Genomic DNA, 26,302 nt, shown 5'->3' with positions numbered 1-26,302 from the left:
CAGATCTAATGTTGTCTTACCAGTTAGACGGACAGAGTCACTAAAGACGGAGGCGAATGTTTGGTTGGAAATCCTTTTCTCATACCAACACTGGAATTCTCCATCATGATCAAGAGTCACTTTAGGGATGTTGAAGGTAGTAGAGTAGGAACCTGATGACTGATTCATTCTGAATGAGCCTGGAGTCTTTTGGAGAGTAAATGTTTCACCGAAAAGTTCAGTTGCACAGGAACAAGTGATGCTGACTTCCTGTCCCCAGGTGACCAAAGCAGCAGGACTTACAGAGACGCTGGGCTTTGGAATGCTGACTGAAATATACAGAGAGGTGGACAAAAAAATATTTTGTAAAATATTTCTGATGTGAAAAATCATTCCTTTTGAAAATGATTTTTGCATAAATGAAGTCATACTGAGAGATTAGGTTATCAGTCTATTGTAGTCTAGTTATGACTACATTGACAGTCTAGACATGCCATGAGTTTAGACTAGAAGGCAGAGAGGTGATGATAAGTGTTAACAATGAAAAATATCCTGCAAAACATACTAAAGTTTTGCAGGATATTATATATATATATATATATATATATATATATATATATATATATATATATATATATATATATATATATATATATATATATATATATACACACACACACACACACACACACACACACACACACATATATATACATATATATATACAGAGGCCCAAAAAGGGGGTATGCAGCGTATGCAACGCATAGGGGCGCAGCACCAGAGGGGGCGCCAAAACCCCGTCTGGAGGGGGCGACGCACCGATTATGTTTTCCCATACAGTTCAGCGCGCTTCACGCTCCTTTACCTCTCGCACATAACGAGGTAAATGTAGCGAGGGGGGTGTTAGCGTCGGACTTCCAGCCTGAAGTTCCTTCCGTCGGGGGGGGCGATTTATGCTTTCGCATCCACGTGAATAATGTGCAGTTGCGCCACTGGATATATATATATATATATATATATATATATATATATATATATATATATATATATATATATATATATATATATATATATATATATATATATATATATATATATATATATATATATATATATATAATATATGTGTGTGTGTAACTGTGTGATGAGCAGGGATCTTAAACACAGAAGAGAAATGAAGTTTGCTGTGTTCTCCAAAGTATTTTAACTCACAATGGCACCTGAGTTTTCTCTGGAATCTGATATATTTCCATATTGTTGATTGGAAATAAATGAGAAATAAATAGTAAAGGCTGTTATCTGGTCCACAGACTTTATAGGCACTTCCATGAATTTATTGCCATATAAGGTTTTAGATTTTTTTTAATCAAAGTCCTGAGAGTTTTCCCCAGACTTTGCAATCTTCAGCATATTTTTCTTGTAAGACACACAGTTACTCAAAGTTTTTCTCACCTGAACAGACCACACCAGCGTCCTCATTGTGTTTACAGTTGTGGGTACCGAACCCTGGATGCTGACAGTAGGTTAGAGAGCTTTCATTTCCTGCACAGCTCACGTCATCAAGCCAGATTTGACCAGTTCCTTCACCAGAAGCAGCTGATGAAGTGGCTTTAACTGCTTCCCCACAGGATAACTGTCTGCAGACCACCTGGGCATCAGATAGACCCCAGCCGTCATCACACACTGTCCCCCATTGGCCGTTGTTATAGACTTCAACTCTTCCAGAGCAGAACGTTGATCCAATCAGTCTGATCACAGAACCTGGAAATAGAACCCAGACAAGCTTTAGATTTCTGCTTTTAAAAATATTTACTGTTTGTAAAAAAAATAAGCAAAACAAAACCCTTTTTATTAGTGTTAACTTTTTATTATAGCCTTCTTAATTTAGGGATCTGTGACCTTTACTCACATGACTCTTTAGGCCCTGGACTGTGTGACCTAACCCAAACATTCTAAAGAATTGAGCAGTGCTTTAAGCTGAAGAGTTCACACCAGTTTTTATTTTTATTAATTCTATCTTGTGTAACATTTTGATGATTTTCTTTAAAACCTTCACTAAAAATGTATGGTTTTTAAATCGTAAATTTAAAAATCATGACTTTATTTTTAAAATTATGATTTAAAAATATCATAAAAATATATCATCTTCTTGCATCTCAATGGGAGAGCAATCACTTTTTCACACAAGGTTTGGAATTTTTTTCTCTTATATCCTGATTTGAAAACTGCATTTTCTGTTCACTTGTGTTGTCTTTCACTAATATTTAATAAACCTGTATGTAAGGAGAACATACACATACACACCTTAGTGTGATAAACAGGCAAAAAAAAGGTTTTTTTGCATGCATAAACTTGCATGGGGGCAAACACTTGTTCCACACCACAATAGGACAGGAAAATGATGTCATCCAAGGAACAGACCCACCAATGTACTCCTGCTGACACGTAAATGTAATTTTGACTAAGAATTTATCACCTTTTCTGCCCAGAACATGTATGATCTGCTATGATTTCTCTAATAAATTGCCTGGAGACCAATCACTTGACATCCTAATTAAGAAAATGTGCAATTTGGTGTCAAAATCTACAAATTATTCTAAAATCTACAACTAAAACAAGGTTGAAATTTAGTCAAACCAACAATAAAACTAAATTCTGAGAACAATCAGGCTATAGCTGCTACAGGTTCATTCATTCATTCATTCATTTATTCACTCAGCTAACCCACTGTTGAACATATTATGGGGTGTAGCACAAAACATCTAACAAAGAACTCAAGATAGAAAGTCATCTAACCAGAGCCAGTCTCAACAGCAAGAAAGAATACATCAAATCAATTTTCAATTTTATTTCCACTTCCATCCAGAGATGCTGAGAAATCAGTCAATAAAGACACATTGATGAATCGACACCAGATTCCCAGGTCGAGTATAAATACTTCAGCTTAGGTACTTGCTGATTCTAAGTACAGCTACTGAGTAGCAAACAGGTTGGTACTGAGGCACCACACAACTTTTTTTTAAAACAAATGTATTTTATTTAGTCAGTAAAGCCTACTTGGCTCAGTAACAAATGCAAGTTGTAATAAAGAGAAAGAGCGACCGTTAACAGGTGTGCTCTGTGAAGCTAGCTGATTGCGGACTGCTCGATCTGGCTAGTTCACCGGGTGAAAAAGGGTGGGACATCTGGATGGAGGTCGTTAGAAACCAGGCTAGTCTTTTTCGCGCCCAGCTTAAACAGAATGTCCTCTATCTGGAGTAATACTCAGGAGTTAGAGGCTTCTCGGACCCGTTAGACTAGCGGTTCTCAACGTGGGCAGTACCGCCCCCCAGGGGGCGTTCAGAGGACGGCAGGGGGCGCTGGCGGACATTTTTACAAAATGGGGGCGCTGGGATGCCTTTGGGGGGCGTTTGGTCGAAGGTAAACTTTACACCTTATATGCACAACAATACCAGTTTAGACTTTGAGCAACTTGGTAAAACTGTATTGTGTAACATTAAACCATGCTTTGCTGCAACGGTATCGATGGCAGCTCTTCTTCTTCTTCGTGTGAGAGGAGGGTGAGTGGAGAGCGGAAGAAGAGCGAGAGAGCGAGTGATTGTATTTCTAAATCTTTGGCTTTTTTCTTACTGTTTTTTCACTGGGTGTTTATGTTAACTGTTTAGTTGTATTTTTGTGTTAGTTTTGTCACGTTTTAGGGGTTTTTTGGTTGGGTTCGGGTGTGGCCGTCAGGCGTGCCTGGCTGGCCGGCGTCTGACGACGCCATGGTGTCTGATGGTGGGGCTTTCTCCGCGCTGACACGGAAGAACGGTGTCAAGGTGGGCGCTGGTTCTCCGTGCAGCGTGGAGGAAGTTTGTTTGGCGGTGGGAGAGGTGGAGGCGGCGGCGGAGGAGCCCGCTGTAGAGGAGCAGGCGGAAGGTACTGTTGAGGTGTCAGGAGTGGAAAGTGTGAAAATGAGTGTAGGTGTAGGAAAGGATGAGAGCACAGTGTTGTGTGGTGATGGGGTGAATGGCGGTGGTGATGGGATTAATGGTGGAAGTGATGGGGTGAATGATGGTGAGGGTGAAAGTGAAGTGAGGGAGAGAGATAGTGTGCAGGGAGAGCAGCAGGTGAAGGTGAGCGGCGATGAGGAGCATTTAGGGTGTGGGGATCAGGGAGGGAAAAGAGAGGTGCAGGTGGAGGAACAGAATGGTGCAGAGTTGGTTTTTGGAACTGGAGTGGCAGGAGAGACGGGTGAAACGGAGGAGGCGATGGAACTGGAGGCTTCAGCCCCGTTAAAGAGGCGAAGTAAAAGGAGGAATGTGGTGATGGCTGTACAGGCCAGCAAGCAAGCCTGCAAGCTGGCTGCAGAGAGAAAAGAGGTGTCGGACAGCAGCGACAATGAGAGCTGGTTCTCTGACAACAGTGAAATATCTGTCATACAAATGAGTTGCAAAGCACCTAGATACCCTGTAGAGTCTTTTAGAACTTTTTTAAAAGAAACTAAAGGATTCAGAGGAATAAAGATTGAAAGTTTTTTTCCTGACTTAAAATTATTTTATTTCTCAGCAAGGTATCACATCAGGAACAAAGAGTTATCAGGTTTTGCAGACACCGAAATCTTTAGATTAAAGAAAATATTGACTAAAGTTAGAAAACAACTTTGATTTTAAATGATGCACAGTAGTATTTTATTACTTTTTATAGTCTTTTGGTATTTTGTTTTTAGCTTCTTACCCAACATGGATTCTTTTAAAATAGCATAATTGAATCTTAATGGGGCGAGGGAGGCTGAAAAACGTGCTTTGATTTATCAAATGCTGAACCAAAAGAAAATCGACATAATTTACTTGCAGGAAACGCACAGCGATCATTTAATAGAGACTGACTGGGTCAGAGAGTGGAGGGGGGAGGTCATTTTAAGTCACGGCACCTCCCAGAGTGCAGGGGTGGGCTTCCTCTTTTCTAGAGCGTTCACCCCAAACTCTATAGAAATTGACCATGTTATTCAGGGGAGGTGTCTTTTAGTCAAGACAAAGTTTGATTGTTTTACTATAGTTTTTATTAATATTTATGCTCCTATCACCAATGCAGAGAAAAAGCGTTTTTATGAGAAAATTAGGGAACGGTTGGGTGATTGTGGGTCTGAGGACTATGTTTTTATAGGTGGGGATTTTAATTGCACTGAAAACGAGTTTTTAGACCGTAATCATGCAGAGCCACATCCAGCAGCCCAACATGCTCTGCGGTAGCTGGTCTCGTCTCATGGCCTGGTGGATGTATGGAGAAGGATGCATGCAGGCTCCAGGCAGTACACATGGTCCCACATTAAAGAAAATAAAATCTCTTTAGCCCGTCTTGATCATTTTTATTGTTTTAAACACAATTTTAATGTGTTTAAAACATGCCAGATTTTACCAGTGGCTTTTACAGATCACTCGTTGCTTTTAGGTAGTGTTTTTATCAAAAACATCTTACCTAGAAGTGCTTACTGGCATTTTAACTCAGCCTTAACTTATGATCGGGGTTTTAAGGAGGTTTTAAATTATTTTTGGACTGATTTTAGAGAAAGAAAGGCTGATTTTACCAGTCTTAAACAGTGGTGGGACTACGGAAAAGTACAGATAAAACTGCTGAGTCAGCAGCACACTCTCAATGTCACCCGTGACATTACCAGATCTATCAGAGATCTGGAGATAAACATCGTGGAATTAGAACGACTTAGTGAAATCACAGGAAATCGAGAGTATATTGAAGCTCTCAAATCTAAAAGGCTAACTTTAGCCAACCTGCTGGAGAATGAAGTCCAAGGCGCATTGGTCAGGTCCCGGATCCAGAATATCACGGAGATGGATGCTCCCTCTAGCTTTTTTTTCAGCTTGGAGAGGAAGCACGGGCAGAGGAAGCTGATCCACTCTTTGCTGTCGGACACAGGGCAGCAACTGAGTGAACCAGGTGAGATCAGGAGGAGGGCTGTGGAGTTTTACCGTTCTCTGTTCAACAGTGAATACAGAGAGAACGAGGAACTGTTCCGGGAGTTCTGCGACAAACTACCCCAGGTCTCCGAGGAGACCCAACTCTGAGCTGGAGCGCCCCCTGGGGCTCCAAGAGCTCCACACAGCCCTCCTCAATATGCAGGGCCAGAAGTCCCCGGGCGTTGATGGGCTCACGGTGGAGTTTTACAAGGCCTACTGGGACATTCTGGCAAAAGACCTGCTCGACGTCTATAATGAAAGTCTGTCCACCGGTTCACTCCCCTTGTCCTGCCGCAGGGCTGTCATCACCCTGCTGCCCAAAAAGGGCAACCTGCAGGACATTAAGAACTGGCGCCCTGTGTCCCTCCTCTGCACGGACTACAAAATCCTCTCCAAGGCCCTGGCCACAAGGCTGGGGAAGGCTATGGAGCAGGTCATCCACCGGGATCAGACCTATTGCGTCCCCAGCAGGTCCATGGTACATAACGTCTACCTAATTCGGGACGTTTTGGAAGTCTCCGGTTCATTGGGTTTACAAACTGGCTTGATTTCATTAGATCAAGAAAAGGCATTTGACCGCGTTGAACACAGCTTCCTCTGGAAAACCATGAGGGGGTTTGGGTTCAGCGAGGGTCTCATTGCCAAGATCCAGGTACTGTACAGTGACATTGAGAGTGTGCTGAAGATCAACGGCAGCCTGTGTGCTCCTTTTAGGGTGCGTAGAGGCGTTCGACAGGGCTGCGCGCTCTCGGGGATGCTTTACGCACTCTCCCTGGAGCCCCTCCTCCAGAAAATATGCTCGAGTGTTTATGGTTTGGTTTTACCTGGTTTTAGTAACAATATTGTTTTATCTGCCTATGCTGATGATGTTATTTTTATAAAAGATCAGCAAGATGTGAATGTTTTAACTGAGATAACAGAAAAGTTCTCTACACTGTCTGCTGCGAGGGTGAACTGGGGTAAGAGCGAAGCCCTGGCCATCGGCGAGTGGTCTGTTGGGCTCCCAGTTCTCCCTCAAGGTCTTATGTGGAAAAGAGATGGTTTTAAATATCTTGGTGTGTTTTTAGGAGATAAAGCTATTGTAAATAAAAACTGGGTAAACGTCGAGCAAAAAATCAAAGACAAGTTATCTAAATGGAAGTGGCTCCACTCCCAAATGTCCTACAGGGGCAGAGTGTTGGTTTTAAACAACCTTGTTGCATCACAGCTGTGGCACAAACTCAATGTTTTAGACCCACCATCTAGTTTATTAGTTAAAATATAGTCAGAGATGGTCAACTTTTTTTGGAACGGTCTACATTGGGTGCCACAGTCTGTGTTGTTTTTATCAAGAGAGGAGGGGGGACAGGGCCTTGTCCACCTGGCCAGCAGAACAGCAACCTTTCGTTTACAATTTATTCAGAAGTACCTGACAGGATCTCCTGTGTGGAGGGATGTGGCCAGCTGTATCCTCAGACGTGTTAATTTTCTGGGGCTGGATGCTGCTCTGTTTTTAACTGATTTTAGTCTTTTACAGTTAAAGGGGTTGCCTCAGTTTTATCAGGGTGTTTTTAAATCCTGTGCTCTGTTTAAATTGGAAAGGGCAAAAACGCATGATTCTCTGCATTGGTTTTTAGAAGAGCCTTTGGTCTGTGGGTCCAGACTGGATGTGTGTCGCGGCGCCATACCAGGACTGTCGGAGGCGCTGTGCAGGTCCAAGATGACGACCATAAAACATCTGGTGGAGACAGCTGGACCGGATCTCTCCAACACCCAGGCTGTTGCTACTCTGCTGGGGGTCCGGTCCAGTAGACTTGTGCAGCGCTTCCTGGACCGTTTGAAGGAGAGGATGACAGCCAGGGAGAGACATCTCCTGCAGCTCCTCCACGAGAAAAAAGCTTCGCCAGACCCGACAGACCCGGTCCCTGATGTGACCCTGAACACCAGTTTTACAACAGACAGTGGTCCCCTGCTAGCCAGCAGCGACTCACAGATGAGCCTCCAGAGTACGGGTCCAAAAGTACTCTACAAAAACTGTGTCAAAGTCGTAAATGAAAGAACTCTACGAAAAAGACCAGTGTGCGTGTGGGCAGACCGCCTGGGAGGACACACCCCTCAGTGGAGGACACTCTACAAACCGCCGATAAAAAAACGGACTGGCGACCTCCAATGGAGGATTTTACACGGCGCCATTGCTACCAACTCGTTTTTATCGGTTTTTAGTCCAGGGGTTTTAAATGAGTGTTCTTTCTGTGGTCTGTCTGAGAGTGTTTTTCATGTATTTATTGATTGTAAGAGACTGATGACATTTTTTATTTTATTGATGAGTGTTTTTCGCTGTTTTGGCGTTGTTTTTACCAGTTCTTTACTTATTTATGGACTGTGTTTTAACAAAGCCAACAAACCAAAAGTTCAGATTTTAAATTTTTTAATTGCTGAAGCCAAAATGGCGATTTATTTATCACGACGAGACAGACTCCAGGCTGGTCCTCATCTGGATGCCGTGGCTCTGTGGAAGTGCAATGTCAAAGCTAGGCTGAGGCTGGAGTTTTGCTTCCACAGAGCCACTGGGAATATGAGGGCTTTTATACAGCTATGGGGTTTTCACAATGTACTGTGCACCATTTCTAATCAGGGAGAACTAAATTTTAACAAGCTGCTAATGTAAATATTTATTGTTTTTATTTGGTTTTCATTGACCTGATTATTATGCAAGTTTATTGTTAAATCATTGTAAATAAATGTTTTGTTAAAAATCAAAAAAATCTTCTTCTTTTTCTATTCAGTGTTTGTTAGCTTCTGTTAGCTTCTTGGCGCAGCTCCGTTCTGCTACTGGTAGCTAAAATCACGATACCCTGACTGTGTATCCCTCTGAAAAATGAACCCATTCAAATAAAGAAATAAAGAAATCCCTCCATGGTGACACCATGATAGAGAGCGTTCATTTTATAGCGTTAACATCGGTGCTGTAAGGTCCGGTATGAAACGGGGTTGATAGAACAACACAGCACTTTTAAATTTCAATAATCAGAATGCATAAATTGTTTCCGTTGTTTAAAAGGTTTATGTCAGTCTGCCTTTCCCCCATCGACACGTTTCCCGACCGCCCTGCACCATAGGGGGCTTAAAAAAAAAAAAGACGCACACATTGCGCAAAACTCTGAAACAGGAGAAGCGGGACATAAAACGGAGCAACGAACTAGATGTGAATTATGGCATAAAAACAGAGAATCTGATGCTGAACAGTGAAAAATCAACACATGATGTGAAACATGACGATTAGACGGAGCAGCAGGTGATGAGTGAAGATTACTGATTGTCAATAAATGATAAAATAAATCTAGCAACAGGAAAGAAACTAAAGTGGACATAGCAATAAACCAGGAGAGGATAATAGTAATCAAAGGAAACTAAATGGGAATGAATGAAGAACAAAATGCAAGAATAAACTAAGAAGCTAAAGTAAATACAGAGGAATAAACTGGTATGGCAAGACCTTTCGAGCAATAATTAATACAGAGACTGTATGGCAAGAATAAACAGACACTATTTCCAGATAAAAGGTAAAATAATATTGTTGAAGTGCCATGGGTTTGTTGAGACCACATCTAGTACTGAGAATAAATATATTTACAGACCATAACAGTAAAGAACTTATCACTTATTCATGGTTTTAATTAGATATGATATATTTCTTCAATATTATTTTTCATGTCAGTGTTAATGTCATGAGGCTGATGACTCCATGACACTTTCAATTTGACTCATTAGGATTTGATTAAGAACCAGATTTGTTCTTTGTAATTTCTGTCCAGTAAAACTATTAATCTATAAATCAATAGACAGGTCTATATAAAAATATAATCCATGTTTCTGTCTCATATTTGTACGGCATTAAAAGGACCTGGAACTTTTGTTGTTCCACTGAAAGCTCTGGTTTGCACAGTAAATGCCATGTGGGTGAAATTTCATGGATGATACTCTGATGTCCCATTTTCCTGAAGGCAGCACAGAGCTGCACCACCAGATACTCACAAAAACACTGAGGAGAAGAGGAGCTATGATTAATGTAGTTACGGTTCTATTCTTGTTTTAATGCTGCAGAGCTCAGTCGTTTTGCAAATAGTTCAAAGTTTAAACTGGCATGTTGTTCATCTTTTATCTGGTCATTTTGTGCAAGATTTAACAACTAGAAAATGGCACAAAATAAGAATATTTTTTCCACTCTGATTGGCTGCTGTTAGGCCTACCGATTTTAACTTGAATGTTCATTGCATTTTTTGTAAACACCTGTGAAAATAATTTCTATTCCCATGGCTTTTTGTTCTCTGGGAAATTATTTTTGATAAATACAGAAACAAGCATAAAAATCAAAACATCTACAATAGTGATAGTAATATTAATGATAAAATAATGGTCAATGCAAAGTAGCCTGCAAATTCTTTGGTGGGGGGCGGTGAGGGACCTGGATAAGGGCTAGGGGGGGCGCTGGCACAAAAAAGGTTGAGAAACACTGCGTTAGACGGAGAGCTGGAGAGCAACATCTCCCTCCTCTCAGAAGGGGAAGTAGAGAGAGAGAGAAGGGGGGAGGGGGGGAGGTTGCACAACAACAACCTTTTTGTGCAAAAGAGGAGACACAATGGTGTCTCCTCTTTTTAAGCCTACATTACCTCTGACTGTTGGCTTGTTTAGTCTTCAAATGCTTTATTAAATTACTCATTAAAATACATATTTTTTTTTGCCAGAGTTTGGATTTATGGCTCAAATTCAAGTCTGACCCGACCTCGGATTCTGTGGCACGGTTAATAAACATACCATAACCAAAGTCAAATGAGAATGAATGCACAATATAAAGTTGTGTTAATCTACTTAGTATGGTCTAAGTAGATTAACACAAGCACTTTGTATTGCCTTGTTGCTGAAAATGTGCTATATAAATAAAATTACCTTACCTAAATAGAGGAGTATAAGCAGCTTATCCGTTTGATGAAGGAAAGAAAGTGAGGTGCTGTTATTCATTAGATTGTAACAAGTACAGCACACAGCACAACACATGCACACAGCTATGCTGTGATCCACTATTTAAAATCACACGTAAAAATCAGATGATTTGCACTTGTCTCACCCTGTGGTTATAACAAGTGACAAAATGGAGCTGGAAAATGCTAAACAAAAGCTAAAACTGGGAGAAATGACATTGCTTGCTTTCTCAAATTATGGTCTAAAAATGAAAACTGCAAAAGCTTCATTAAAATATTATGTCGGGTTTACTTAGGCCTCAGACCCATAAGTGATGTTAATTATTCAGGGTGGATCAGGCTCGGACACATTGCCTATGGGTTTGGGTTGGGCTGGATTTTTTAAGCCTGATCTAAACATTGAAGATGAAATTTTAAATGTGATTAGTAAAGCTTTTTGTTTTACCTGAACAGACCACACCAGCATCCTCACTGTGGCCACAGTCATGTGTCCCATAACCTCTGTGTCCACAGCTGGTTAGAGAGCTTTCATCTCCTGAGCACCGAACGTCATCAAGCCAGATTTTTCCATCTCCTTGACCAAAGTGAGCTGAACCCGTTGCATTGAGTGCTGTACCACAGTCCAGCTGTCGACAAACCACATTAGCATCAGCTATGCCCCAGCTGTCATCACAGACCGTTCCCCAGGTATCTTTGTGGTAAACTTCAACCCTTCCAGAGCATTGAGTTGATCCAGGACCTGCCAACCTGACCAGACCTTTAACAAAATGTGACATTTTTATGTTAATGTTCTGTGAAGAATAAAAGCTGTTTGCGTTGACACTTCAAATCCAATCATTTCTGATCAGTGTACATGCCATATGCACTACACTTCATTTTGTGTAAACAAAGAAGAAAAAAAGAAAGTGCTCTGGCTGATATATATAAACATTTTCAAATTGAACATTTAAATATTTGTAAAGCTTTTTTCCTTTACCTGAACAGATCACACCAGCATCCTCACTGTGGCCACAGTTATGTGTCCCATAACCTCTGTGTCCACAGCTGGTTAGAGAGCTTTCATCTCCTGAGCACCGAACGTCATCAAGCCAGATTTTTCCAACTCCTTGACCAAATCGAGCAGAACCTGGTGCACTGATAGCAAGACCACAGTCCAGCTGTCGACAAACCACATTAGCATCAGCTATGCCCCAGTCGTCATCACAGACCGTTCCCCAGGTATCGTTGTGGTAAACTTCAACCCTTCCAGAGCATCGAGTTGATCCACGTCCTGCCAACCTGATCTGATCTTCAAGAACAAGATTAAACATGTTTATGTTAATGTTCTGAAAACAATGAAAGACACCAGATGGGAAGAGAAATTTATAAACTGACCTGTAGTGAAAGAAGAAAAGGCTAAAACTAGGAAAACTGCAAGATAAAACTTTGAATTATCATTTTGTTAACAGAAGGCAGGTGATTTATGTAAAATATATAATTCATTTTTTAAATAAAGAAAATTAAATAAAGAGAGACTATAGAAAAAAAGTAGAAGTATGATCTTACAGATAAAATCTTTAAGAAACTGATGATTCCTCTGCTTTTTGTTCCACATAGCTGCATAAAGTGTCACTGTCTTCTTCAACTGGACTGAAACTGGTGGAAAGGAACTTGACTTCTTGCCACATGAAAACTTCCTCTTCCTCTTCATCTTTTTTAAAAGCATTCAGTCATAAAAATAACTTATTGAAACAGCTTTAAACAGCCACAGCTTTTATGGTTTCATTTAAAATTTTCTCTGTAGCTCTGGTAGTAGCTGAGTAGACTTTAAGCTTCACTTAATGTAGATGCTATCTTTACTGTTAGTTTACTCATTTTCAATCAGCATACAGTTCTATGAAGTGCTTCCCTCATATAGATTTAATCTCTTTTTGTTTTTCTGTCACATTTAAATGTTTCACATCATCAATATGTTTTCTTTTCAATTTGATATAAAAGACCCAAGTAAATATCTAAAGCTGTTTGCAAATTATGATTTTATTTATTAGGAGGAATAAAATGTGTTTATTGACTTGGACTTTGACAAGAATGTTATCAAGATCCAGATAAGTGAGCAGGGAGCAAATGTAGGTAAAGTCAACCAGACAACTGTTTTAACTGAGAAAACAAAAACTATTTTAAATCTAACTAAGTTGATTTAACAATAACTTAGCTGTCTAAGCATTGCTTTATAAGTTCTGACAGCTCAATCTTCAGTTGTGAGTTATTATAACTTAATACTGTAATTTACACCAAACAATTACTGCACATTATGCAAGAAAACTACCCTCACCTAGTTGAACAAGTTCACATTCCTGCATTATTTTCACTCACATTATCAAGTTACGATAACTATTTTAATTGCAGTAATTAAATTTTTGTACACTGTAAATTCTTGGATTCTTCAGCTTTCATGATCAAAATATCTGACAATGCATTTTATTAACTATGACACTAAAATCTCCTATAGAACATTTGATTAACTTGTGCATAAGTTAATCAACTTATAGGAGCTACTTCTACTTCATTATAGATGTTGCTCCTATAATGAGAAGTAGCTCCTACTTCTCATTATAAAGAAAGTGTTCTGGCTGATATGTATAAACATGTATACATATCATCATCTATGCCCCAGCTGTGCAGGGCTGAGAAGTAGAGCCCTGCACTACTTCTCAGTGCAGGGCTCCTAAGAACAGTGTAAATGGTTTAATGGAGGAACATCCTGAAGGCAGAATGTCAAAAAGACTAGGAGCTTCTTAAAGAGACAGAAGCACAATTTCAAAGCTTTAAACAACAAAGTCAATTTTGTTTTGAGTCAAGTTTGATATAAACCAGATTTTTATAACAACTGATGGTAACAGTGCTGTAAAATGGCATATGTGCCTACAAATACATAATAGTGCCCCTTTAAAGAGTATAAGTTACTAGACACAACTATAAAGTTGTATTGCTTTATAGCATGTTCAGATTCTGCATACTTATTTTTTTTAAAAAGTGACTTGGTTACTATAAATTAATTCTTTTTGAATATATGTCATTTGTAAAGTAATTGGACTGTTTTCTCGGGGAAGTAATTAGTGATTAATAACTCATTACTAATTACAAGAAACTTGACTGAGAACAAGATGCAACACCTGTGAAGATCTAGAATATAGAATTATAGATCCATAAATGCGCAACCCCAAGTCCAAATGCACCGACTGAGACTCCTTTCTAAACATTTTAACTTTGCTAAGCTGTGAACAGCTATAAAACAGACAGAAGCTACTAATTTGTTACTTCTGTAATTCAAAGCATGGTGTCATGAACTATAGCGTCTCAAACATGGAACTTGAACACAAACTCTGAGAATTAGTTTCACACAGGATTTAGTCACTTGACCTCATGGATCCAAGATAAGGGGAAATGTCAAGCTCACTTCTTTAAAGTATATGTACTGTCAAGGGAGTGTCGGACATGTTTTCAGTTGCTTCAAATTTACTTAAACCCCCCAAAAAGCTAAAACCAAACCACAAAACATACATGAACCAGAGTGAAGCACAGACAGTAACAATTCTTTCTTGCCAAACTTTTTTTTGCCTTTATTGAGCCTGAGTGAAAGTAAATATGTTTTATCAGCTTTGTATTTGCCAGTAATCTTGATAAAAAGATAATTGTTGTATTTAGAGTTCAGTTCAGCTCACAATGGACATAAATGTTAAATCATATTTACGGAAGTTCAAAATTATACATACAGAATAGAATATGTGGATAGAACCCATAGAGTAATTGTGAAAATGTCCCTCACCACATTTTCCATTGGTCATAATGTGTATGTTTCCATCAACAAGCTTTTGGCATAATTAGATAGATGAGGGATCTTTCTTCTTGAAAGGATCATTAGAATTCATTAAATTGGTTGGTTTTGGTTTTTAGCAAAGACTTTTACAGACTTTTCACAAAGAAACACCCAGGAATCCCCAGTGACCACTAACAACTACAAGTTGTTAGAACTTGTTCATTGTCAACAATGAACCAAGATTTTCATACCAAAGCTACAGTTAGCCAGTTAAAACACAACATGTGACCATGTGAATAGATATGTATGCATTCTAGAAATGAACATATTGTAAAATTAGCCATTGTATCAGTTGCTGTCATCGGTGCTTTAACATAGCTGGGCTGTCAACTACAACTTGTACCCAGATGCTTCATAAAGAAATCTGATATATAATTACTATGGAGCTACGGTCAGAATGTATCCATATTTACAGTGAACAGAGCACAATATTGTGTTTTTTACATCTAAGGTTCGTCTAACAAACGGTCATAAAAATAACCTTATGTTAATTTCTCATGTCATCTCTAATGATGCACCTTCTCTGCTGTTGGGAATCAGACTTCTGGAAACCAAAATGTTGTACCAACCTCACACAGTTGCATCAAAACTGTTGGGAATCAGATTTTGCATCAATGTTTGGCTTATGTAATTATTAATCATTGTAATCAGTCATTTATTGTAAATAAAATTATTAATAAAACTAAATGTTTTTTTGGCTTAACTGTGACAACATCCAGAATTTCTGGAATCATAAGCCAAACTCAGTCTCTCATCATTTTTTTTTCAGTTTCTATGTTATGGGGAATTGATCCTCCATAACATCTTAACACAACTTGTTTTCAGAGCTTCTGTCTGCTCATGTGTCTTGATGCTGTTTTTTTTCTTGTCTTTTTCCTCTGCTATGGGCTGTCTCATTCAGCTGGAGTTTCATGGGTGTTGAGGGTTCTTTCTTCTTCGCTCTCTTCCAGCCTTTCTCTTGTTTCTCTTTTCCTTGTCATCTTCTCATTTATTCAGCTTTTAGCTTTTAGGTAAAACTAAAGCTAATCACTGATTTGGTTTCACTAAGCAAATTTAGTGAGAAATTGTAATTGTGAAAAACGTTCTGAGAACTCAAGTTATGTATGGTGTATGTACTGTGAGCAACTTTATTGTACAACCTCTGGATAAGTAAACAAGAAATGATATTGCCATTAGGATTAAATTATCAGGGTATTACAATCAGCCATCCCTTAGATTGAAATGGTTTTGGTTACATTTAGAGGAAAAACTGACAGGTTTAGTCTTGAGATTCTCAAGAACAAACATGAAGGTGCCACATAAATACATAATCTTAATGACAGATTTTTTTCTCAGATGCAATGGTGTATTTCTCAGAACATAATTGAAATTCTTAAAACTATTTGTTCATTCTTCAAATTGTCTCACTTGTGCACATCGAAAAAGAAGTTTCTCTTTCCTTTGAGCAAGTTGTAAATGTTTTTGCACATATGTTCAGTTTCTGTTTCAAAGTTAATTTTCTGGGATAAAAATATGATGACAGCAAAGTCTCAAATATTGTGACGTTACCATTCGAAGTGAAATAAATATTCAACATTATGGGATGTGACAAAGAGAGGCTGTTAGGAAACTGAGGGGAAAAATATCGGCCACTTTAGAAAAATGAGTGAGTTAACAGAGGACATGCATACTGCAGTGTTGTGGTCAAGACCATCTAACCCGAGACCAAGTCAAGACCAAGACCGATCTCGAGTACTACAACACTGGCATACTGATATGCAGATGACGTTACAAAAATCATTAAACAAATTCAGCTAAATATTTTATTTTTGAACTGTTGAAATCTTATACATTATTATATGATTATGCATTTAACTTATGGGCTTATATAAAATAAATTGTACCTGAAATATTTTCTTTTCCTGTTAGAAATTGTATTTAGTAATTTTAAACAATGGAATTTTTAGGTTTAAGAACTTGTGAACAAAACATATAATAGAAACAGAAAATGAATAGTTCAAAGCAAGAACTTGGATAATCACCTTTAATGAAGCTTAAGAGATAAGGAATGTAAAATATTAGGTTCATACATAAGTAATCTGGCATTCAACAAGACAACAAACTGAAATGCAGATACAAGGTTGAAGCTGTGGACAATAAGCAAACATTGAACAGCTTGAGTTCCTTCAATGTTTGCTGCAAGATGTTGCATATGTTCTATAAGAAAATTGAGATCTCTAGCTACAGATACCTTGAAATGCAAAAGATTCACCTTCTTCAAGAAGTGAAAAAACACTTAGTATCATATCAGGATGAAGACCTGAATCTGACGATCAATACATTCTCGACCTTGGGTATCTGAGGTATGACATGATTAAATATTTATTACTGGAAATGTCCTCAATTCCTGTTCTGTCAAATTTTCATTCTTTTTTTTTTTTTGGACTGCATACTGGTTTGAGTTCTGTAGGTTCTGCATCTTCAGTTATTTAATCTTCCTCAACATCTTGATTTACATCAGTGATCACAGATTCCTTATTATCTCCATCTCCACTATCACTATTGCTACAATTGGCCAGTAAAGTATGAAAACTTTACTTCTTAATAGCAACAATGGACTTCAAGTTAAGAACTAAAATATGTCAGTTTATTTACAGTCAAAATACTTTTTGGGAATATTGCATATTGTAGATCTATAGATAGAGTATTGATATCAATACCTGTGAAAATATTGCCACTGATGCATGACATCCACTTCAGTGGACAGGTGATCAGTTGTAATTTTCTCCAAATATAAAGTTGCTATTTGATAAATACATCAGTAGTATTAGTCTTTAGGGGTTTCTTGATGTCACCATATTTTTTTATCTGCATGAGTTTTCCACAGTGGGAGGGGGGACTGGATAATCCCAAGTTAGTCTGATATGCTTCCGGCTGTCCGCCATATTGGATTTAACAAAAAATTTCTTGCACTTGCAGTGGATGGATAGTAGGTGGCAGTTTAATGCCTGATGCACTAGTGTCCACTTCAGTGGTCTGTGTGCATTTATAACATACAAATCTACAAGAAACACAAGATCCAAGCTTTTAGATAGCTGTCCACTGTAGTGACCGCAATGCCTTAAAGGGTTAAAACAGATGTACATAATTAGTTAACATGGTAAATTGAAATACAGTAATAGTAATAATACATTAAGTTACTGTGGTGGTCAGCAAGGTGTTTAAAAATGCAGTTAGAAAAAAGATAAATAGATACCTAAAAAGATTCTAGAAAGAAAACAGTATTTTCTATAGAGGCTTCTTGATTCAGGCTTTTTGGGAATCTTTTGAATAAGGGAAGGAAGAATCTACTTATGTTACAACTTGTTGGTTAATGCTAAACATTCTAATCACGCTAACTGTAATTAATAAAATCTACAGACTGCTAGAAATGTGAACTAATGAATACTTCTTCTGGCTTTGCTTAAAATATGAATAGAATCTTGTTTAACTGGAGAGTTGTATAACTGTATGAAAAAACTAAATGAGTGATAATTTCTACTCTAAAGGTGATCTTCTGTTATCTGTTTTAATTGTTCTTGGTATCTGTCTCATATTAACCTGGAGGATTTGACTATATTTGTAGATCTTCAGAAATGGAAAGATGAATCTATGTAACTTTGGGCTGGTTTAAATCAGTTGTTGTTTTTAAATTGCACTATAAATAATAAATTATTTAGATTTACAATTTATCCACAAAGAGAACAAAATAAAAGTACCTTTGATCAATTTTCTAAAGACGAATTGGAATCAGTTGAAATAAAAGTCAGATCTTTAAAACCAGGAAGAAACAGAAGGCTCATGATTTTACACACCGAGGAAGAATCACAATCGCAACCAGCCTGAATCACTGCTGGTTCAAATTACAGAAATGCAACAATACAGAAAACTGAATATTTATCTACATGACCATATCCTTTACCTTAAACTGGTCCACTATCTCACACAATTACATTTTTTGGGCTAATTAGTTTTGTGACTAATTATACAGTGAAATTTGATTTCTATTTTCAACCCCTTTGATACATGTTTTCACATTTTTGATATTGTGCCACATTAACTTCCCCAGGTTGAGTAACATTCTCATAGTCATCGTCTTCAGAAGAAGATGAGCCTTTCCTTATCTTCTTCTGATCTTTGTTCTGCTGCTTTGTTATCCTTTACATCAACACTGATCTGTCTTAAATCAGTGTCTGCTTCCTTATAATCACGATCATCATCACTTCAATCAATCAATCAAATTTTGTTTCAGCAGCAAGGCATTTCAACGTGCTTTACATCATAAACACAAAAACACAAAGTCATGCAAAATAGAATCAACAATCAAAACATCACATTAAGTCAAGTGCCATCGTTAAATTCATAATTGATTACGTTTCAAATACAACTCTAAACAGGTGGGTTGTTAGTCGAGATTAAAGGCACTCAGTGTTTCAGCTGTTTTACAGTTTTCAGGAAGTTTGTTCCAAATTTGTGGTGCATAGAAGCTGAATGCTGCTTCTCCTTGTTTGGTTCTGGTTCTGGGGATGCAGAGCAGAACCAGAAGAATGTTGATACAACAACAGTAGATCTTTAATGTACTGTAGTGCTAAGACATTCAGTGATTTATATACTAACAACATTATTTTAAAGTCTATTCTCTGAGCTACAGGAAGCCAGTGTAGGGACTTTAAAACTGGTGTTACGTTCTCTATCTTCCTGGTTTTAGTGAGAACGTGAGCAGCAGCGTTCTGGATCAGCTGCAGCTTTTTGACTCTTTGTCCATCTCCAGCTTCTTTTTCATTGTTGCTCCAAATGAAAAAGTGTTTAACTGCTGTAAAGCCACTGAGACAACAGGAAGCAAATGAATGTATGAATAAACAGTAGAATATCAGTTAGTTTATTTAAATGTTTCTCTTGCTGAATACAGACCTTGGTTTTGGTCAGGTGCTACTGGCCTTTTAGAGCGAAGCCTTCTCCTGCAGCCCAGGCAGACGGCTAGAAACACCAGCAGGACCAGCAAAAAATATCTGGAGAATGAATATATCCATGGCATCGACAAGGCTAGAAGAGACGACAGTTGGTTAGTAGAATTTACATTTAGACCTGAGTCTAAGTCTGATCTTTGCTTAACCTAACCCATAGATAAAATGTCTATGGCTTAGGTTGGGTCAGGCTGGATGTTTTAGGCCCAATCTGTTGTTCAGGTTATAGCTTCAAACATGTTTGATTCATTCCAACTCGTCCAACCAGGTAAGCTGCCATATTCTTCTGAAAAGAGCTGCCATCTCATCTATCTATTCAATACATATCTCATAACAGTGAGTGAAAACAAAATGTAGTTTTCATATGGTTAAATTTAGAAACCGAAAAGAAGCTAACCAAGTCAACATGCATCCCTATTCTTGTTAAATAATGCAATTTACCAGATTATTCTACTCAACAAAATCCCTTTTATAGGACCAGTTAGACAACATGAAAGAGGCTAAAAGATCTGAGAAGTAATAATAACAACAACAACAACAACAATAATAATAATAATAACAATAATAATAATAATAATAATAATAATAATAATAATAATAATAATAATAATAATAATAATAATAATAATAATACAAGGGGAGGATTCATCATCTACAAGTGAAAAAAACAACACAAAACAGTGGAACAGTGGGGAACCAGGAATGGCTGACCGACCAACTCAAATGTTGAAACAGTTCTTAGGTTGAGGGGAAATTTCTTTATATCATGTTGTCAGGTTGGTTTTAATAGTTTCCCTTTTTTCATTAAGTAGAATCATTATTTAAAAAATGCATTTTGTACATTTCTCATTAGCATTACCTTTGTGTTTCTAGCTAATAAAGCCCGAATAAGTTATTTTATTGAACTTTGTGAGAATAAAATATACATCTTCAAAATACACAGTTACTTACAATTAATAATGAGAGTAATGGGTTCTGCCTCATCAGAACTGAACCTCTGTGTAGTCATGGTAACCTCATACACACAACTGTAGTTGCCCTGGTGTTCAAACTCAGCAGCTGGGAAGTTAAAGGAGGCTGAGTTTTTGACTGCCGGCCTGGTTTCTGTGATGTTGGACCCAGAGAAGATGAGAGAGAAATCTCCCTGAGGATATCTGGGGTTAATGGAGCAAGTGAAGGAGAAGCCGTAACCCTTGGTAACCTCTGCTCCTCCTGGACCCCAGACCAACCCTGCATTTGGTGAAGTCAGGGAAATGTTGGGACTTTCCAGACTCACTGTGAAAAAAAGACATGGACATGGAAATTGAATAATATTATTCCATATAAGGGCATGGCCAATTGAGACGATGAATTATGGATTTTCTGTAAATATTTATATCACTAAATATTCACTATTTACACAATTTATTTAATCTTACCATTGAGACGAACAGAGTTACTGAGGGGGGAGGTGGATGTTTGACTTGACATCCTTTTCTCAAGCTGACACTTGAATTCTCCATCATGATCCAGGGTCACTTTAGGGATGTTGAAGGTAGCAGAGGAGGAATATGATGACTGAGTCATTCTAAATGATCCTGAAGTCTGTTGGAGGATAAATGTTCCACTTAAAGAGGTGAAAGTTGTCGCGGCCATAGAACAAGTGATGCTGACTTGTTGACCCCAGGTGACCTCAGCAGAGCTTATAGAGATGTTGGGCTTTGGAAGGTTCACTGAAAAACAGTAAGTTGTGAGAATTAAAGTTTATTTCCACAACTGAATGACACTGAAAATAATAATCTTTTCCTGTCAGTTTACTTATTTTTTGTGGTCAAACAATGGAGAGAAAAGAAAAGCTTCCATTAGATAAAGTCCACTAAATGTAATCATGTCAATTAATATTAAATGTCTGAACATTTAAAATCGAGTTTTAAATGCTGTCAGTAAAGCATTTTTTTTCTTTACCTGAACAGATCACACCAGCATCCTCAGTGTGACCACAGTTATGTGTCCCATAACCGTTGTGTGAACAGTTGGTTAGAGAGCTTTCATGTCCTGAGCACTGAACATTATCAAGCCAGATTTCTTCAACTCCTTGACCAAAGTGAGCAGTACCAACCACACTGATAGCCGGACCACAGCCCAGCTGTCTACAAACCACTTCAGCATCAGCTATGTCCCATTTATCATCACAGACCGTTCCCCAGATATTGTTGTAGTAGACTTCAACCCTTCCAGAGCATTGAGTTGATCCATGTCCTGCCAACCTGATCTGACCTATAAATTAAACATGCCTGTTAATCTTCGGATAAGAACTAAAGATTTTTTTCTTGTAATTTGAAGATAAAAAAGAGAAGATGAACTGACCTGCAGTAAAAGACAATGTGGTCAAGACAAAGGAAACTGAAAGTGAAAACAAAGTTGTATTGTTATTCTGTAAACAGAATATTGCAGCTTATTTATGTAAAATATAACAATTACTTGTCTCTTTTGGGTTCCAATAATTGCTTCCTGTGCAGGAAATGGCTAAAAGTTGATTCCACCTATTTTTACTTTACCTTCAGAATCTTTGTCTTATTTTAAAAAAAAAAACAAAATACTTAAACTATTCAAACTTGGACTAGATTATTTATCAATAATAGCAGAATATTGAAACCCCAGTTTGTGATTTGTGAAGTCTTTATGTGTACAAGGCAAGAAACTTTCATAACAAACACTGCAGCTCTCTTCATGTCAGATACAGGTAGATTCTTTGAAATGGGCTTTTTGTCATGAGCACATCTTAATCAATGTCTTCTTGCCGTCATCTTCATACTGTCATGAGAGATCATATGCCACAATGCAGTAAGAACTTAAATGAATGCACAGCAAACAAAATACATATTACTCAAATGTAAAACCTAACATGAAGGTTATAAGCCAGATAGCATTCAGGTATGATAAACAGAGGTAAAACAAAGGAAGACATATACTTTGCTGGCTGCTTGTCATGACAAGAAGTTCTTAAATTCTTGTATATCACTAGTTCACTTCTTTAAACTTTAAACCTCACATGAGAGTTTGTTGATGTTTTTAGACTTATACCAAATTAACTTATTTAATTTTGTACCAAAAGAAATACATATGTGCACTTTAACTTAAATTAACAAAGTATGAAATACAAACTATTTGTTTATTTATCCACAGAACTTATTATATTAATTCATGCACTGAATATATTTTGCAACAGTTACAAGGAATATTATCAAGCACGAAGTGATTCATAAGTATACTTGGTAGCAGGTCACTGTGAGCCAAAGGTCAATGATTCTTTTTGCAGTCTCATCACCAGACCTAGTGTGCTATGTCTTGAATACTCGTAAGAAGAGAGGGCTCAGCCGTTCAATACCTGGTAGTGAGTTGGGTTTGTATGCAGTAGAGGCTGGTAAAACTAAATGGTTGGTGATGGTGAACTGGGAATCTCTAGGGGAGGAGCCTATGTTTGTGAATAACTATGTATATTCTGCATGTATTCTCCAAGGTAGGTTGGGAACATGGAATTGGAAAGGACTGTGATCAAGACCTCCATTGCACTTTCAAGGAGGTGTGGCCTGAAGGTTACCGGTTCTTGTTCAGGTGATAACATCAGACTGAGGATGTCATCAAGCATTAGAAGGGGCACCTAAGGATCTCTTCAAACTAGTCACCATGTCCTTTCTTGATACAAAAAAAAAAGAGTCTGGATGCTGGAAGAAGTTAATTTCATTTCTGTGGCAGAGGTTACCAAAATTGTTAAAATGCTCCCTGGTGGCAGGGCGTCAAGTGTGGAGCAGAATCAGCCTGAGATTCTGTAGACTTTGGATATTGCAGGACTGTCATGGTTGACACATCTCTTCTAAGTCACATGGAGGACTATGATAACACAGATTGAATGGCAAACTGGGGTAGTTGTCCTAATTCCTAAGAAAGAAGACTGGAGAGTGTGTGGCATCTATTAAGATGTATCCTTTAAAGGAATCACACTCAGACTCTCTGGGACAGATTACTCTGGGGTGTTGGAGAAAAGGCTGCAACTGATAGTCGAGTCTCAAATCTAGGAGGAGCAATATGGCTTTTGTACTGGCCATGAAACTTTGGACCAGATCATTACGCTTGCGGAAATTGTAAAGGGGGTCATGGCAGTACACTGGTTTTATGGTTTACTGTTTAAACTTTACCTTTAATAACGTAAAGTTACCTAATTTTTAAAGTGAAATCAGTAATTATTTTATAACACATTTATATCAGTAATGATTTCTTGGTTAATGTCAAGTTGTCATAACAAAGACATTTTGAATAATGTCAACTTTGTATTAAAAGTGTCATAATTTACCAAATGACGCTTTATGACAACAGTCATAAATATTCATGAAGGCTTATTCATGTTCTTGACAGGTGTTATGTCACGTTTATGAAAGTGTCATGACCTCTGATGCCAAAAAAATTGCTAAATGTTACTTGACATTTGATAAGTGATCACTCAACAATCTCATTGACTGATGTTTATAAACGATGGCATATTCATAAACATCAATCTAAAGTACCTAATGCACCTTAATAATACGGCAATTCAAATCGAGAGTAAATTTAAAAATATGTAACTCTGCATAAACACACACACTGATGCAAACACACACAATTAATCCAGTTTTGATTTTTCTTTACATTCTGTTCTACGTTTGTGAAACATTTAGAGTTTGAGGATTTAATGTTGACGGAGATGCCAAACACTCGTGTCATTTACCTACCAGGCTTTACAATAAAGATTTCACAAATCAAATAGCAGTTTAAAAATCAAACATTTTAAATATTCCACTATTCCTGTAATTTAGAGTAGAATCTAATTCTGAACAATTCAGGTTTGAAGAATCAAAGTGTTTTAAACTAAAGCACATTAAAGATGCTCAAGGTTTTCTAAACCAGAAGCTACTATCAGAAGCCAAATTCACTTCATAAAGAAAAATAAGATACAACACAAGCAAAGACTGTAGATAATAATGGAATATGATCTTACAAATAAAACCTGCAAAAACCTGGGAGTTCCCCTGTTGTCTTTTCCCCATGGCTGCATGTATCTCCACTGTGTTCTTCAACTGGTCTACATAAACTCATTTGAGTTCTCCTTGTCTATATTACTGAGGCACTTCCTCTTAACATGTATGGGGTCTTTTTTTCGAAGGCTCTCATCTTGAAAGCATGTTACGCAACACTATGATTATGTATAATTCTGAAATTATTTTTCAAAGAGGCCATTTTCACTTCTGCTGCAGAAGAGTTAAATGTCTCTTCTGCAGCAATGAAGGTTGATCAGATCTTGAAATCTGATGCTGCTAATTCCTTCAGGTTTTCCCACTTTTCTGGATTACTTACACCCCCTCTGTCTGCATAAAAGCAGTGTTCATACACACTGGGATACCAAACTCTGGTGAGCATCTGTTGTTCTGGAGAAAGCAGTGTGTTGCTACTAACATGTATAAAAATGCATTAACAATGGAATAGATATAGACCATCATAACTTAAAATGTAGGTTTTTCCTACAGAGCAATTGTAAATAAAGTCAAAGTTTCAGCAAGTAAATTTTTTCTCGCCATCAAAAGACATGCAGGAACTGGTTAAGACCCTGACAGGAAGCGATTTGTCATAACCAAACCCATAACTTCATCAGATAAGAAGTTTCTGACAGTAAATAACTTCTATTAATAGACTTTCCGCTTAAAGAGTCTCAATATTCACAAATGCACAGAAGAAGATTCTGTTCACAAGACAATTTAGACATCACAGGCCAAAGTTTAAGTTTGAGCAGCAAGTGTTTTTATATGTCTAAATGTTTATTACCAGGCAATAGAAAATCAATGCTGCATGGGAAGTTTAAGCCTCTGCTTTTAAACCTGGAGTCTGTGTTGTCTTTTTAAACTGTTGCATGTGAATAGAAACAAGCAAGAAATCAATTTATTATTAAAATAAGCTTTTGTCAACCTTTATGCACTAGATTTTTCTTTTATATTTTCTTGTGATAAAGGTAGACAACACTGGAAAGAATCCTAAGCAATCTCATATGCCTGGGCTTAACAACGCTGACGTTTTACAGTCTGTGTTAGACAATCAGAACAGGATTTTCTTACAATCCTGTTAATTAAATCACCTGAAATTAAATTTATGAGACAAGGAATGGGAGATATTTGGTTCATTCACCAGTCAGTGATTTAAAGAAGTTGAAAAGCCGTTTAATAAGGCTGGGAACTGATCTGGAAAAAAGTTTGGAGCGTTATCTTCACTCTGCACTCTGTCAACCCCTGGATTTGACAGAGTGGAAAGCGGGCTGCTTTATAAAATAAAGAACATTACAGATATCTTTGAACATTGCCTTCAGTGTCAGATTTTTTTCAGGCCACCACATCAGTTCCTTCCTGTCAACAATTTCTAAAATGACTACATGATTAATCTATGCAAACATGAAATCTGTCAGTTAAAAAAAAAAAAAAACTGACGGAGTCAGCTCTCAACATTCATAATTATTGCAAATTAAATACAAAATAGTAATAATAATATTTTGATAATGCATTAAGCTATTGTTTT

At 37.7% G+C, this 26,302-nt stretch overlaps 2 protein-coding genes across 2 annotated transcripts in view; one reads left to right on the top strand and one right to left on the bottom strand.

The window, feature by feature from the left end:
* The window catches only part of LOC106931577 (scavenger receptor cysteine-rich domain-containing group B protein-like), a 32,409-nt gene that overhangs the window by 2,678 nt on the left and 3,429 nt on the right, over positions 1 to 26,302 (bottom strand). The window contains exons 2-6 of the mRNA XM_088007489.1: positions 21,674 to 21,985; positions 11,868 to 12,179; positions 11,337 to 11,648; positions 1,432 to 1,740; positions 21 to 308 (exon numbers count right to left, since the gene is read on the bottom strand). Of these exons, the coding sequence (XP_087863615.1) occupies positions 21 to 308; positions 1,432 to 1,740; positions 11,337 to 11,648; positions 11,868 to 12,179; positions 21,674 to 21,985 (1,533 nt within the window). The remainder of the gene's footprint in view (positions 1 to 20; positions 309 to 1,431; positions 1,741 to 11,336; positions 11,649 to 11,867; positions 12,180 to 21,673; positions 21,986 to 26,302) is intronic.
* Positions 3,556 to 4,625, top strand: LOC148158256 (uncharacterized). The gene has a single exon (XM_088006909.1). The coding sequence runs from the start codon at positions 3,744 to 3,746 to the stop codon at positions 4,623 to 4,625; it is 882 nt and encodes a 293-aa protein (XP_087863035.1). The 5' UTR covers positions 3,556 to 3,743.

The sequence above is a fragment of the Poecilia mexicana genome, unplaced genomic scaffold, assembly GCF_051168715.1.
Source record: "Poecilia mexicana isolate PSO_F unplaced genomic scaffold, ASM5116871v1 scaffold_7, whole genome shotgun sequence".
NCBI classification, from domain to species: domain Eukaryota; kingdom Metazoa; phylum Chordata; class Actinopteri; order Cyprinodontiformes; family Poeciliidae; genus Poecilia; species Poecilia mexicana.
The sequence above is the reverse complement of the archived record's forward strand: the minus strand, read 5'-3'. Positions and strand labels throughout refer to the sequence as shown.